Source organism: Adiantum capillus-veneris, chromosome 13, assembly GCF_014529385.1.
Source record: "Adiantum capillus-veneris isolate H3 chromosome 13, ASM1452938v2, whole genome shotgun sequence".
NCBI lineage: Eukaryota > Viridiplantae > Streptophyta > Polypodiopsida > Polypodiales > Pteridaceae > Adiantum > Adiantum capillus-veneris.
The window spans coordinates 122,553,803-122,567,781 of NC_140943.1; the positions used below are offsets into that span (position 1 = coordinate 122,553,803).

The 13,979-nt window shown below is 41.2% G+C and overlaps 1 protein-coding gene across 1 annotated transcript; it reads left to right on the plus strand.

Moving 5' to 3' along the window:
- Positions 1 to 8,262: 8,262 nt before the first annotated feature.
- Positions 8,263 to 9,439, plus strand: LOC147444787 (uncharacterized). Its single transcript, XM_086527942.1, has one exon. It carries the CDS (start codon positions 8,263 to 8,265, stop codon positions 8,773 to 8,775), a length of 513 nt encoding a protein of 170 aa, XP_086384068.1. The 3' UTR covers positions 8,776 to 9,439.
- The last annotated feature ends 4,540 nt before the right edge of the window (positions 9,440 to 13,979 follow it).

Here is a 13,979-nt window from a genome sequence, read left to right on the forward strand (position 1 = left end):
AAATGTCAAACAAGCTCAGATCAAGAAATGGAAGATACTTTCATGATCAAGAAGGAAAGACGCACAAGTATGTCAAATCTCAAAAAATGCGGGGGATGATGACGGGAAGCCCAAGTTAGGCCTACAAAGGCTGATTTCGCAAAATCGTTGCAAAAGGAGCAAATGGAATCTGAATTGAGAAATTTTCGAAAGAAAAGTATACTTCACAATCTAGTAGGACTAACTATGAGGTTTGAGAGAAATTGAGTCGAGAAGTTTGGGCATGTATAAACCAACTAGGCCAAAAGTAGTCTCATTTTCACTTGCCCACTTTGGAGAGAGCCTACGAGACCTTCTTGGTGAGTGACTTCTGCAGCTTCTAGCGACCTACACACTACACACTCTCACACGAGACATGAGGAGTAAGTTCCTAACATACTAATGAGCATTTCTAATCATGCATTCGAGGTTTAGGGAGTCGAGAAAAACCCTAGGTTAGTAGAACCTTCCCGAAACAAAGCGACAGAAAATTTATCATAACGACCAGCCCGTTGCACCAAAGCGAACCAAAATTCAATGGGACTCTAGCGAAGGCCTATAGAACATTCCCATATGGTCAAATGACTGTTTGATAGAGGTCCAGGGAGGTCTATAGATAATAATCTAGGTTTTGGCCCGCTGTCGGAATTGAGTTTTGACTTCACAAAAAGCTTCCCCATAGGTCAAATAAACAATGTACTATGGTGGAAATCAACAAACTCTAGGTTTGATGCCTATGGCAATCAAAAACGGCTCGGAGGACTACAAAGCGTCATTTTTGGCATACAATCACAAATGGGCACAAAATTCAATAGAGCTTGACAGGGGAGCTAGGGACAACCTATGGGACCTACTCATATCAAAAAATGAGGGGAAGAAGACCATCACAAGTGTCAGAGACAAAAACAGTCAATGTCAAACAACCGGTGGAAAGAAGGCTACTCGACAGCGGGAAAGGATATCACCAAGACCCAAATATTACTTTCTAGAGCTATTAAACATATGTAGATCATAAAAAAGTTGATTAGGTGAAAAATTGTAAGCCTAAATAATAATCGCGATTATTATCTCCGAGCCCAAATTTTGACCAAACTCACATTTTTTCATCATACATCACTTGCACATGTTGTATAAAGCCCTTATATCCACTTTAGATGGAAAAATCACTTTTTCTTTACTCTTGGGGCCAAAAAACGCTAACTTTCTGCACAAAACCAAAAATTGGTTCAAGTAGGGAATACCCTGCTCGAAAAAATAAAAAAGTAAAGAGAATCTAGAGAGATCTTTGTGGCGGGGCGATGCTGTACTCGGTCGGCACTGAAACCAAAAAAAATTGAAGAGGAGGGGGGACGAAGCAGGGTCGAAGGCAAGGAAGAATCCGGAGGCGGAGGCGAGGATGGAGACGAAGCAACAATCAAAGGCGGGGATGGGGACGAAGCAGGAGGCAGCAACGAGAGTCCAACTTCTTTTTTATTTTGATAGCCGAATCCCCTCTGAAGTCAGCAACGTGCGTTGAGTCACATAGTTACGGGAGCATTTGTTTGGTTAGAACTCCTAGGTGGTCGTGATTGAATCCCTCTATGCCTTTTAAAAGTCGTTGATATAGGCAAGGTCCTTAGGAGCAAATGACAGGATTCCAAGGAATCTAGTGCAGTAATGAATAAAATATAATACGAGCCAGTAGGATTATGTGAATATAATAGAACCATTTTTTCAAAAAGTGATACCAATGAATTCAGGGCATGAGAACATCATGTACAACCACTCTATGACCAAAAATTGCAAAAAACTTGATAAAATCCGTCAATAGATAATAATCGCGATTATTATCTCCATGATCAAAATGGGGTCAACTTGCAAATTTTTGCATCCAGATACCTCTAGCATGATGACACAAGCCCATACACCAAGTTTGGGACAAAATATAATCCTCACCATCACTTGGTCATTTTCAAGGCGTTAAAGCCGAAAAGTGATTGAAACTCGGTCATTTTGCATCCAAATTTCTTCAAAAGCCAAATCCTACTTATTTTCAAGGCCTAGAACCTAGTTGCACTGCCAAAATGCCAAAAAACTGCCAAAAAGCCCAAATAGATAATAATCGCGATTATTATCCCAGCTTGCAAATTTTTGCCAAAGTGACTTTTTTTATTGCATATGGTATGTATGGCTTCTAGTTGTGATAATTTGGTTTCAGAAGTTGAATTTGGCTCATCAAAAGTCAAACACAACAATCAGATGCATTTTCTCTCTAAAATGTACTAATGGACACAATTGTGCGTGAACACACCCAGGTTCAATGCAAAGCTTGCCTGTGTCCTATGCCGAGAGTCAGAAGCTGGGGTAGCCACCAGAACATCCAACGTGGCTCAACTACCCTAGGCTTGCTCCACCTAAAGATCAGCCAAATGAAGATTACTTGATCAAGACACTGAAAGATGCAATGGAAATGTTCAAGAGAATTCCAGATCTGGCATGTATAATGCTTGTCAAAATTGCCAAGATGCTACTCACATGCATACAAACCTTTCATCAAGCAGAGCAAAGTGATGCACCTTGGATGGCATTCCTGGAAGATAATCAAGGTTTATGCTATGACCTATCTAGCCAACCAAGTGATGAAGTGCTCTATGGAATTTTTGCCAGAGTCATGTTTCTTCCGTCCTACTACATGCAAACTTTTGAGGAAGCATTTTACACTGGATTCTTCACATTGAGATCCAACATTTTTGGTCCCATGGTTTGAGTAACCTTCGTGCTAGGTTTGTGGCCTACACAGCCGTGGAGCTCAGCCACCCAATTAACATGCAATTTTTGATAGAGGCGGACAAGAAGATGCGCAATAAATATTATGAAGCCCTCAAAGCGTTGAAGCTGCAAACCCGAGCACTACCTCGCCATAAGTTAGCTGTGTCACGGACGACCCACAATAGGAGGGGGGGAATGTTAGCGGCAAGGCTAACAAATTATCAAACCGCCCATTGAGTCTACATATTGTAATGACTTTTATTTTTTAACAAATCCCGTCTTGAGCCACATGTAATTTTGATACTCCTTCACGTGATTGTAAAATCAGTAGTCGGGGCTATGAGCTTCCAGTTTATCAATACAATTAAGTTTCCCTAGTCCCTTTCTACCTAGAGATGAGCTAGAGTGACATTTTTAGACCTTGGCTAAGGTATAAAAGCCATTTTTTTTGTAAAAACCTACAGAGTTCTTTTGGATAATAATCACGTTGCTGTCTCTGTGTACTGTGTACTCTCCTACTTCTTCTCGAGCTCGTATCTCCCTCGCGAATGGTCTGTTTGGAGTGTCGTCTATTCCATTGCGTTTGCAGGTGAAAGCTCTCTATGACATTGTAAGTTTCTCGCGATAAATCAATGGTTTTGTTGTGACTAATCCTCTTCTTAATCTAATCATAACTCAAGTTTTAAGAATCTAAAGTGCATTTTAAGTATAGGAGGGGTATTAGAGCTGCACCGCTAAGCTTATGAGTGTATTCGGGACCGGAAATAGTTAGGTCAAATCTGCTCTGTAGATAATAATCGCATTTTTGGTAAGTGGTCAAAAGGTGGATTTGAGACCATAGAGATATGCTATTAGCTATTCTCTATCCTTTCTATAAGTTTGGTTGTGTTTAGACTTCGTTTGCTTGGTGAAATGATGCGATTTGCTTGCGGTGTAACTACTAGCTTTTGTTGCCTGACATGCAGTTGAGTGTAGTTTTGAGTAGGTAAGGATTGAGTGTGTTTTCCAAGAGCTTGACAACCTCTTGTAGCCTCCATGCACTAGTCGAGTCGACTCTGTCCCATGGTAGGACATTTATGTACATGGTTCTCGCTATCACTGCAATAAGATAGAGAGGCTTGTGCTTAGCCTTTTGGAGGGTCGTTTGCATAAGGTTTTCTTTGAACTGGGGTATTCTCAAATGTTGAGATACCTTCGGTTATACAAGTAGCTAGAGTTCCCCACTTACGGTACCCTCACCATAGGATATGTAATTGGACGGTTTTTTATGCTTTTGATGCCGAGTTGGCGGTCACACAGCAGTAGTTTTGAGCAGTTTATGCCCACCGATTGTTTTTCAGTAGTTTATGTGCTTACTTTTGGTCTCTTGGGTTTGAGATTTTACTCTCCGTACAAAGGAGACTCTTCCGAATTTTTCCCATGAGTCCATTTTATGCGTTCTTGGCATATTTGGCTATTCTTACATAGTGATCTACTACTTTTGGTTTGGGTTTTTGCTCATGTTCTAGGGGAAACTCTTCCGAAATTATCCCAGGATATTCGTCATAAAGTTTTTTGGCTACATTCTCAAATCATGGCTGCAAGTAGTGCTTCTGAAAAAGAAGAGTACTACATCAAAAAGTTTGATGGCACAAACTTTGCTATTTGGCGACAGCGTATGCAAGATGTTTTGTGTAGAACCATGGGACTGCCTGATACTGAGTCCACCGCCCAACCTCCCTTTTAATAGGCAACCTGCCCCTTTGAACCCCTTCCCACTGGCAGCCCCAAGTCCCTGACTCCATGGTTTGGCCCTTGGCGTGACATTACTCCCCCCTTGGAGAAGCATTTCCGTCCTCGAAAACAAAAGTGGGTAATTTCTTCTTAAGAACACTAATGTTTTCCCAACTGGCACCTTCCTCAGGTCAATATTTCCACTTGACTAAAGCTTGGCTACGTACACGATGACGAGTGCGCAGTTCATGAAAATCCAAAATGCGTTCAGGTTCATGCGGTTGGGTGGGAGGTTCAGTGAAATCAACCAATATCTATTGGTCGATAACATTGTCGTCCCCATGTAAGCGTTTACGTAAATGACTTACATGAAATACTGGATGGATACGAGAGTGCGCAGGTAACGAAAGTTTGTAGGCCCTATCACCAACTCGCTTGAGTATCTTGAATGGCCCACAATAACGTGGAGATAATTTGGGTGTAGGCCCAGTCTTCAGACTTTCTGAATGCTCTGGCACACGCAAAAATACCTCTTCCCCTTTCGTGAAGGTAACTTGCCGACGCTTCTCATCAGCATGCTTCTTATACCGATCTTGTGCTTGCCGAACATTTTGACAAGCAAGTCTCAGCATTTCCATGTGATCTTGGAGAAAATCCTTGACCTATTGGAGCTTCTTAGTTGCCAACCCCACCATAACGGGTGATCTAGGTTGAAAACCATACATAAGCATGAACAAACTAAAGCCTGTTGTAACATGCTATAAGCAAACTCAAGAATAGGAAGATAATCTTCCCAATCTGATTGCTTCTTGCTAACGTATGCTCGTAGCATAACCTCTAGCACTTGGTTGACTCATTCAGTCTGACCATCTGTTTCAGGATGATCAGTCGTACTTAAGTTGAGTTGTGTATCCAATCGTTTAAAAACAGCCCTCCAAAAATGTCTGTTAAACTTGGGATCACGGTCACTCACAATGTTACTTGGCAATCCATACAACCTGTAAAGATTGTCCACAAATAACTTAGCTAACTCTGGAGTCTTAATGGTTGACTTGGTTGGAATAAACCGACAAAGTTTAGTCAATCGGTCTACGATCACCCATACTGAGTTATGTCCTCGAATAGTGGTTGGTAAACCCACAATAAAATCCATAGAGATACTTTCCCATTTACCATTGAGAATCTCTAAAGGATGTGAGAGTCCTCCTGCTTTCAGGCGCTCTGCTTTATTAACTTGACATTTTTGGCAATGCAAGACATAGTCTTGAACATATCCATGTAAACCTGGCCAGTAAAACTGTCGTCTTACGAGAACATACATTTTCTTAATTCCCGGGTGCCCTGCACTTGGACTATCATGACATTCATAAAGAATTTGGTGCCGAATGTCTTCGTCCCTCGGTACACATACTCTCCCCTTGTGGAGTAGGTACCCATTGTCTATGGAAAAATTCTTCCATCTCTGCAATTCATCACTCGAAAGAGGAGAACTGGGTGTGGAGGAAACAAAACCACTACCAGCATTGGAGTGAGAAGGATCCCTCTTTTGAACATAGCTCCACACCTTGGAGTATGCAGTATCATGCTTGCACTTGCCTTTGAGAGATTCCAGAAACTCACTCCGTAATTCCGTAAAAAGAAGAGAGTTGATCTCTGGCATTTGGCTGAGAGCATCTGCCACCACATTGTACCGCCCTTTGCGATATCGTAGCTTGGCATCATACTCCTGAATAATCTCAGCCCACCTGGCCTTTTGACCCTTCAAATCAGTTTGTTGTGTGAACCACTTAATGCTTTCATGGTCAAACACAATCTCAAACTGTGCACCATACAAATAATGTCGCCACGTCTTTAAAGCAGACACTATTGCATAGAGCTCTCTTTCATAAGCCAAATAGTTTTGTTGTGTTGAATCAAGCTTCTTGCTTTCAAATGCAATTGGTCTTCCCTCATACAGAAGAACTGCTCCAATAGCACGATTACTAGCATCCATTTCCAAAACGAATGGCTTTAAGGGATCCACAATAGCCAAAACAGGAGCTGTGGCTAATGTGTCCTTAAGCTTGTCAAAACTTTGTTATTGTTCTAGTCCCCACTGAAAGGTCTCCTCCTTGGCTTTCAGTTGATCTGTCATGGGAACAGCAATATGAGCATAGTTTTTAACGAATCGACAATAAAAGCGTAGTATTCAATTCACGTTGGGCTTGATTCAGCTTTGCTTGAAGTCTATGCCAAGTAGTGTGATTTGCAAAACACATCAACTTTCTTATGAGCTTCCTATCTAGGAATGTTGTCTCTTGGAGTGAAGTTATTGCAGGTTATGTTTAAAGGTAGGCACCTTTGGGATGTTTTTAGTGTACACAGAGTCGTGACCTCTCTCCACATGTGATCACCTTCACTTGCATTTTGAAGGCATGTGACACAATACAAGAAGTTGATTTCATGATGAGATTAATATACGGGTACAATTGAAATGTAACACCTGGCTTGGTGAATCTGTGGTCGACATATATGCCAAGTGTGGTTTGAATAGAGCTACTAATGCTTCTCTTCTCCATGTGAAGGATGAATCACATACTATATACATCGTGGTGCACTGCAAGACCGGGCTATGCAAGTATGCATTCTGATGCATCAGATTAAGGCTTGAAGAGCAAGCTCATGGTTAGCAAAAGAGAGGGAGAGGGAGAGGACACAAGAGACACAAGTGACCCGTAGCAACGAGCGGGTCACGTACTAGTTGTTTTTTGGAAAAATTACCAAAATACCCCTCTAATTTGTGGAAATACCTCTCAAATTTCAAAAATTCCCAAAATACCCTTGTGTCTGGTTTGGGTGGATTGCTCTGGATATTTTAGAGTTTATTCCTTTTGACAATGGAGATCCATTTTTGACTGCTTAACACATAATCTCTCATGAATTAAATAGCAAAAAAAGGCATTTTTTTCTAAAAATAATGAAGCGATTCATCGTCAAAGCCTACATAACCGGCTCAAATTCTAGTTTTAACATCTTACAATGATAGACAATCAATCTTCTTATGAAGAGCTACAAATTTTTTTGTCTTTGGAGATGTTTAGTCTCCTATCCGGGAGTATTTTGGGAATTTTGGAAAATTCGAAAGGCATTTTGGGAATTTTTGACGAAATATGGGGGGTATTGTGGGAATTTTTCAAATTTAAGGGTACTTTGGGAATTTCCACAAATTACAGGGGTATTTTTGTAATTTTCCGTTGTTTTTTATTCAGCTATACACTCTTTGAGGGCAGCGGAGAGCAATTGAACCCACAATCAACGGTCCTGTATAAATTGGGCTATAGATTCTTTTTTTGTGCAGAGAGAGGCCATGGGTTCGCTGGAGGAAGATATGCGCAGGATGCTGAGAGACGAGAGGTTTTCCGACATGGTGTTCGTGTGCGGGGAGGAAGAGGAAGAGGTACCTGCTTTGCGCATGCTGGTTGCCGCCCGCTCCCCGACGACGCTGCAGAGCATGCTCCTTACATCCGGCATGGCCGAAACCAAGCTGTCGCGCGTCTCCCTTCCTGCGATTGATTCTTCAACCATGCGCATCTGTATGGAGTTCTTCTACACGGGGACTTTCCAAGATAGCAGCTTCACTGGGCTCTTCTCCATCATGAAGGTCGTCTCTGCAGGAAGGTTTTTCCTTAACCCTAAATTAGAGGAGCTTGCCATTTCTCGTTTGTGTACAAAGATCTGGATGACGGGGGCGACATAGCCAGGGCCTACACTTGTGCTGTGGATCAACAGCTTTGCCATCCTAGCATGAGATGCTTGATGCAGCGACTTAGCAATTGGATTGTCCATGATTCACACTTGTCTTTGGAATGTTACATGCATCTTTCAGAGCTGGCCTTCATTCATCTTGTGCAAAATTTAGACAGATCTCGATTTACCCTTCAAGAGTATTGTGTCTTTCATCTTGTTGTTCAGTGGTGCTTGTCCCAGGTATTGCTTCTGCCAGGCGAACCATCCATAACTAACCAAACACTCATGAATGACATCGATATAGCCTTGCCATGGACTTTAGCTGATGTCCGCAAGCGTGTGGCAATGACAACAGATGAAATCAGGCGTGTTTCAACTTCAAGTACGTGCAAAGGAATGAGCCTCTTAAAATACCCAGTCTCAAGCTGCTTGGCTGAGGTCTGTCTTGACCTTTCTAAGATACCCTCACAGGTCTTGAATAGAATCATTGAGCCCTTAAAAATAGTCCCGAAGTCGATGCTTTCTGCTGCTTACAAAAAACAAGCTTTGAGCATTCCAGTGCGATGGTAGACCCACATTGAAGAAAGGATAGCATCAAATCTGGATTGCTCCTGGAGATGTATATAAGGCTGCATTCAGCAGACTGCGCAAGTGCATAGTAAAGGTGGAAGGTACTCCCAACCCTGAATAGTCTGGACTTCGTAGGATTCTCCGGCTACAGCCTCGCTTTCCTCAAGCGTGTCAGCGATCCAAGTGTAGCCCTCATTTGTTCCTACAAAAGTAGGCGGACACACGATGTTTCCGGGGGGGAGATGTCGCCCATTGATCTTTTGGTGGGTCCGGATATGAGCAACTTTGCTTTCCACCAATCTTTGCTTGCCAAGGGGGATGAACACCCCTACCACTTTTTCTTTATGGGCAGTCTGAACCGTGTTCAGAACATCCTCTCGGTCATTTGTGTGTTTCACCATAGGATAAATGATGTGCCAAATATAGTGTTGTTGCAAGGAACTTTCAGTGTAGATGGGGTCATCTTGCAGCCTGAGACCTATCAAATATTGCATGACTTGTTGAATATTGTTTTGTTACAAGTTACTTGCGGTGTAGTCCGAATCACCTTGAGATCTTGTGAATAGCATTTGGATCGTTGGATCATTTCTGGCATGAGTTTGTAACAAACCTCGCTGTTACGCATCTTTTTCAATGTCAACTCTATCTCTTCCTCTTTAGCAATAGGTCCTTGAGCTCAAGCTTTGTAGTAAAGATCTTTTGAGGTTGCTTGGGATTGTTCTTGATTTTAGAAAATCTCTTCTCTTTCATGTCAAATATGATGAACTAAGAAGGCATTTAATTAGTAGCTTGGTGAATATTGTTGTGCCAATGTCATAGCAATGGTGCTAGAGTGAGTCGTCCATCAGACAATAATAGGTAAGAAAGTTGTCACAAGCAACTACCAGGGTAGTAAGAAGATAGATGCTACAAGCATAGGATGAAGCAAGACATGGCACACAACAAGACGTAAGACGAAGCTCCTACCTTTTTCATTCTACATGGCACACAACAAACACATGCGTAGCTAGAATAGACTAGTCACTCTAATTGCATATACTTTTGCCTTTTTTATTTCAAAAGGGGAATGCCATTGGGCACATGCTCCACTTTTTTTTGTTAACAGTTTTGACACGTACAATATGATTAAGTGTACCCTAACCACAGTTTTTGTAATTACGCTTGTTTGAGTAAATATAGTTATAGTGCATAGTTGTTGTGTGTAGTCTCTTTTTCTTTCTAAAAAACATAAGGGATTCTCATAGAGCACTGAGTGAAGTGTTTAGTTGTTGCACAGAGAGAGAGAGAGAGAGAGAGAGAGAGAGAGAGAGAGAGAGTGTTTTGCCGTTTAAGATAATACATGTACAAAAAAGAACACTATGTTCAAAAGATAACAAGCTCTAGATATCTGGAAAGAGTTTGCACAAAAAAATCTTCAGTATATGAATCATTCTTGTACAAAATAGTTAGAATGAGAACTCATTTCAATCATCATATACATTAGGATATTCAAAATAGACTAAGAATGAAATAGGTCTTCATCTTCAAAGACGGACTGTAACTATCTGCAACTTTTTAAAGCAAAGATAGATCCTCATCTACAATTATATATATATATTACAAGTGTCAAAGAACTTATCATTTGTTATCTTTGTTCTACTTAATAATAATTAAACTAGATGCTATCTTAAAAGTTTAAAACAATGTATGAAGTGAATTCATGAGTCTTTGAAATCTCTTTAGAGGGCCTCTACATCCTTCCCTCTCTTTTTTGTATATATTTTTTAAAAGAATATTCTTGGAACTAATTTTATTTTTCTAGAAGATAGTGAAATTGATCATCAACGAGGTTCCATTGCTCTCAGAGTAGTAACAAGATCTATCATAATAGGAATCCCCTAAATTTTTTTTGATCCTCATGGAGCTTAGAGAAAATCAGATGTTCAAATTCCTCTCAGTCACTTATGTAAGAAAATGACAACATGTATGCTCATTTCCAAATTAATGTCGACATATGTATTCATTAGAAATATATTGCTATCATGTGACTCCATCTCTAGGAAGACAATGAAAAACCAAATTATTTAACCAAGGTCAAGAATGATTCAATTTTCTAGAAATTTATATCATAGTTTTCTTAAAACAAAATTAGGATTTTTTAATGAAGCATCTCTCTTCTTTTATCCTTTCTGTGAGTAAATCACGGTTTTCATCAAGCTATACCTTTGTTTTAAGGCGGAAAATACCTATACAATCCATCAACCAAGGTTGGTAAGCATCTGGTTTCGCAAAAAGAAAATTGAAAATAGTGAATTCAATTTTATCTACCTCAATTTCAAAGCCTAAAATTCGAATGTCATCAAAGAACCCAGAAATGCATGACCAAGTTAGTTGTATAAAAGCCAATGTTAAGGTCAATTTTGAACGTTATTTAGAATTTAGAGCTGAAAGGAATAATAAAAAACCAATACACAAATAAACATCCCATCCCTTAGCTCAATATGTTCAACTAGAAAAAGTGGCCATGTGAATAATATTGGTAAAATATATCTATAGGGAAATCCATGAAAAACTCTATTCATGCATTAAGCTCGCATGTTATGAATGGGAAGATAATTTAAACTATCGTAGTTACCCAAGCAATGTATCACTAAGCAAAAAGAACCTAAGCCACTCCTTCTTATCGAACGTAGGTCATAGCAGTTAAAACCTTTCATTTCAGCAAAGTATACCAAGGGAAGAGTCAAACTAGAGATAGTAAAAGACCAAAAGCAACAAAATATACCAGATGGTAAATGCCGATCATGCAAGATCCTAATGAGAGTTTGAGCATATTTTTGAAGAGCAGTAAAGACTTTCATATTCCTCTTCTCTTCATAGATAATGTTATTAGGACGACTCTATGCATGACTATTTAAAGTTTTAGCTGGAGTATACTATTTCAAGAATTGAAGATTTGTGTGTGTTTAGGGTGGAAGGGGAAGCAAAGATTATATTTTTTGTTTACCGTATAAGAGCCATTAGCATGATGGGGTCCAAAATTGAGACAAAATATATTCGGATCAAATTTATTTTTGCCCTAGTTGGGATATATAATGGAAAAAACCTGATACTCGAGGAAGCGTGACATTCATTTTCCTTTTGTTTCCATTTTCATCCTAGCTGTGCACATCTGTCGCACTGTCAAATCAAGGGACTTTCCATACACTGTGTGCGAGCCACAAATGGCTGCAAGCACACAACTAAACTAATCTAGCAAGCTCAAGAGAGCAAGGGTGTGTCACTCACCGCTCTATGCTCGCCTTCGTGATGGATTCCTTGTCGTGAAGAAAAAGGAGACACCGCCTCGCCACGCTCAACCGCCTCACCACCGTCGATGTCGTCGCAATGCTCAATCGCGCACACGCGCACACACACACTCTCTCTCTCAAGCATACACACATACACAAACACACATGAGTACACGAAAGAGAAGAAGACAAGAGATGGAGCAAGAGCACTTCTTAGCATGCACCTCAAAGAATGAGGTTTTTAGGTCAAAATGGACCTTTTATACAAGTCTGACCCATTCACACATGGGCGCCCACCGTGGCCGATCATTGTAAAACTAATGTAAAAACAAGATACGTGGTGCGCCTCTCATTGGCGATCACCTACACACCTATTGGACCGACAAGCCCGGTCCATGACTCAACCAATTAATTAAAAGACGTCCGTGGAAGGTGATAGGGTGTCCGTGAGGGTTAACATGCCCCCCTTCCTGATGTAGATTCCGTCCTCGGAAGTATCGAGATGAAGCCCGTTCGTCGAGGTGGAAGCACATTTGAGATTGAATGTCCTTTGCTTTCTTCAATCACTGCAAGATCAACCAAAATTGGCATAGTAATTGCATTCTCATATAAAATTAAAAAGCATAGGCAGTTGTAGGCCCACAAATTGATTGGTAACAGAATATTAAACAATTTGTTAGCAGCAAAACATTAAATTGCAATATAATCAAACGCATAATTAGTTGTAAAGGGACTTGCCGTACACTGTGTGTGAGCCACAAATGGCTAGAAGCACACAACTAAACTAATCTAGCAAGCTCAAGAAAGCAAGGGTGTGTCACTCACCGCTCTACGCTTGCCTTTGTGATGGATTCCTCGCCATGAAGAAGAAGGAGCCGCCTCCTAGCCGCGCCCAACCACTTCACCGCCGTCGATGCCGCCGCAATGTTCAATCGCACGCACACTCTCTCTCTCTCTCTCTCTCTCTCTCTCTCTCTCTCTCTCTCTCTCTCAAGCATACACACACACACACAAACACACATGAGCACACGAAAGAGAAGAAGACAAGAGATGGAGCAAGAGCACTTCTTAGCATGCACCTCAAAGAATGAGGTTTTTAAGTCAAAATGGACCTTTTATACAAGTCTGACCCATTCACACATGGACGCCCACCGTGGCAGGTCATCGTAAAACTAATGTAAAAACAAGATACATGGTGCGCCTCTCATCGGCGATCACCTACACACCTATTGGACCAACAAGCCCGGTCCATGACTCAACATATTAAATAAAAGACATCCGCCGATGGTGATAGGGTGTCCGTGAGGGTTAACATGAAAAATGTGCATATCTGTCGCACTGTCAAAGCAAGGGACTTGCCGTACACTGTGTGCGAACAACAAATGGCTACAAACACACAACTAAATTAATCTAACAAGCTCAAGAAAGCAAGGGTGTGTCACTCACCGCTCTACTCTCGCCTTCGTGATGGATTCCTCGTCGTGAAGAAGAAGGAGCCGCCACCTCGCCGTACTCAACCGTCTCACCGTCGTCGATGCCGCCGCAATGCTCAATGGCACACACTCTCTCCCTCTCCCTCTCTCTCTCTCTCTCTCTCTCTCTCTCTCTCAAGCATACACACATACACAAACACACATGAGCACACGAAAGAGAAGAAAACAAAAGATGGAGCAAGAGCACTTCTTAGCATGCACCTCAAAGAATGAGGTTTTTAGGTCAAAATGGACCTTTTATACAAGTCTGACCCATTCACACATGGGCGTCCACCGTGGTCGGTCATTGTAAAACTAATGTAAAAACAAGATACGTGGTGCACCTCTCATCAGCGATCACCTATACACCTATTGGACCGACAAGCTCGGTCCATGACTCAACCAATTAAATAAAAGACGTCCATCGATGGTGATAGGGTGCCCGTGAGGGTTAACGTGTCCC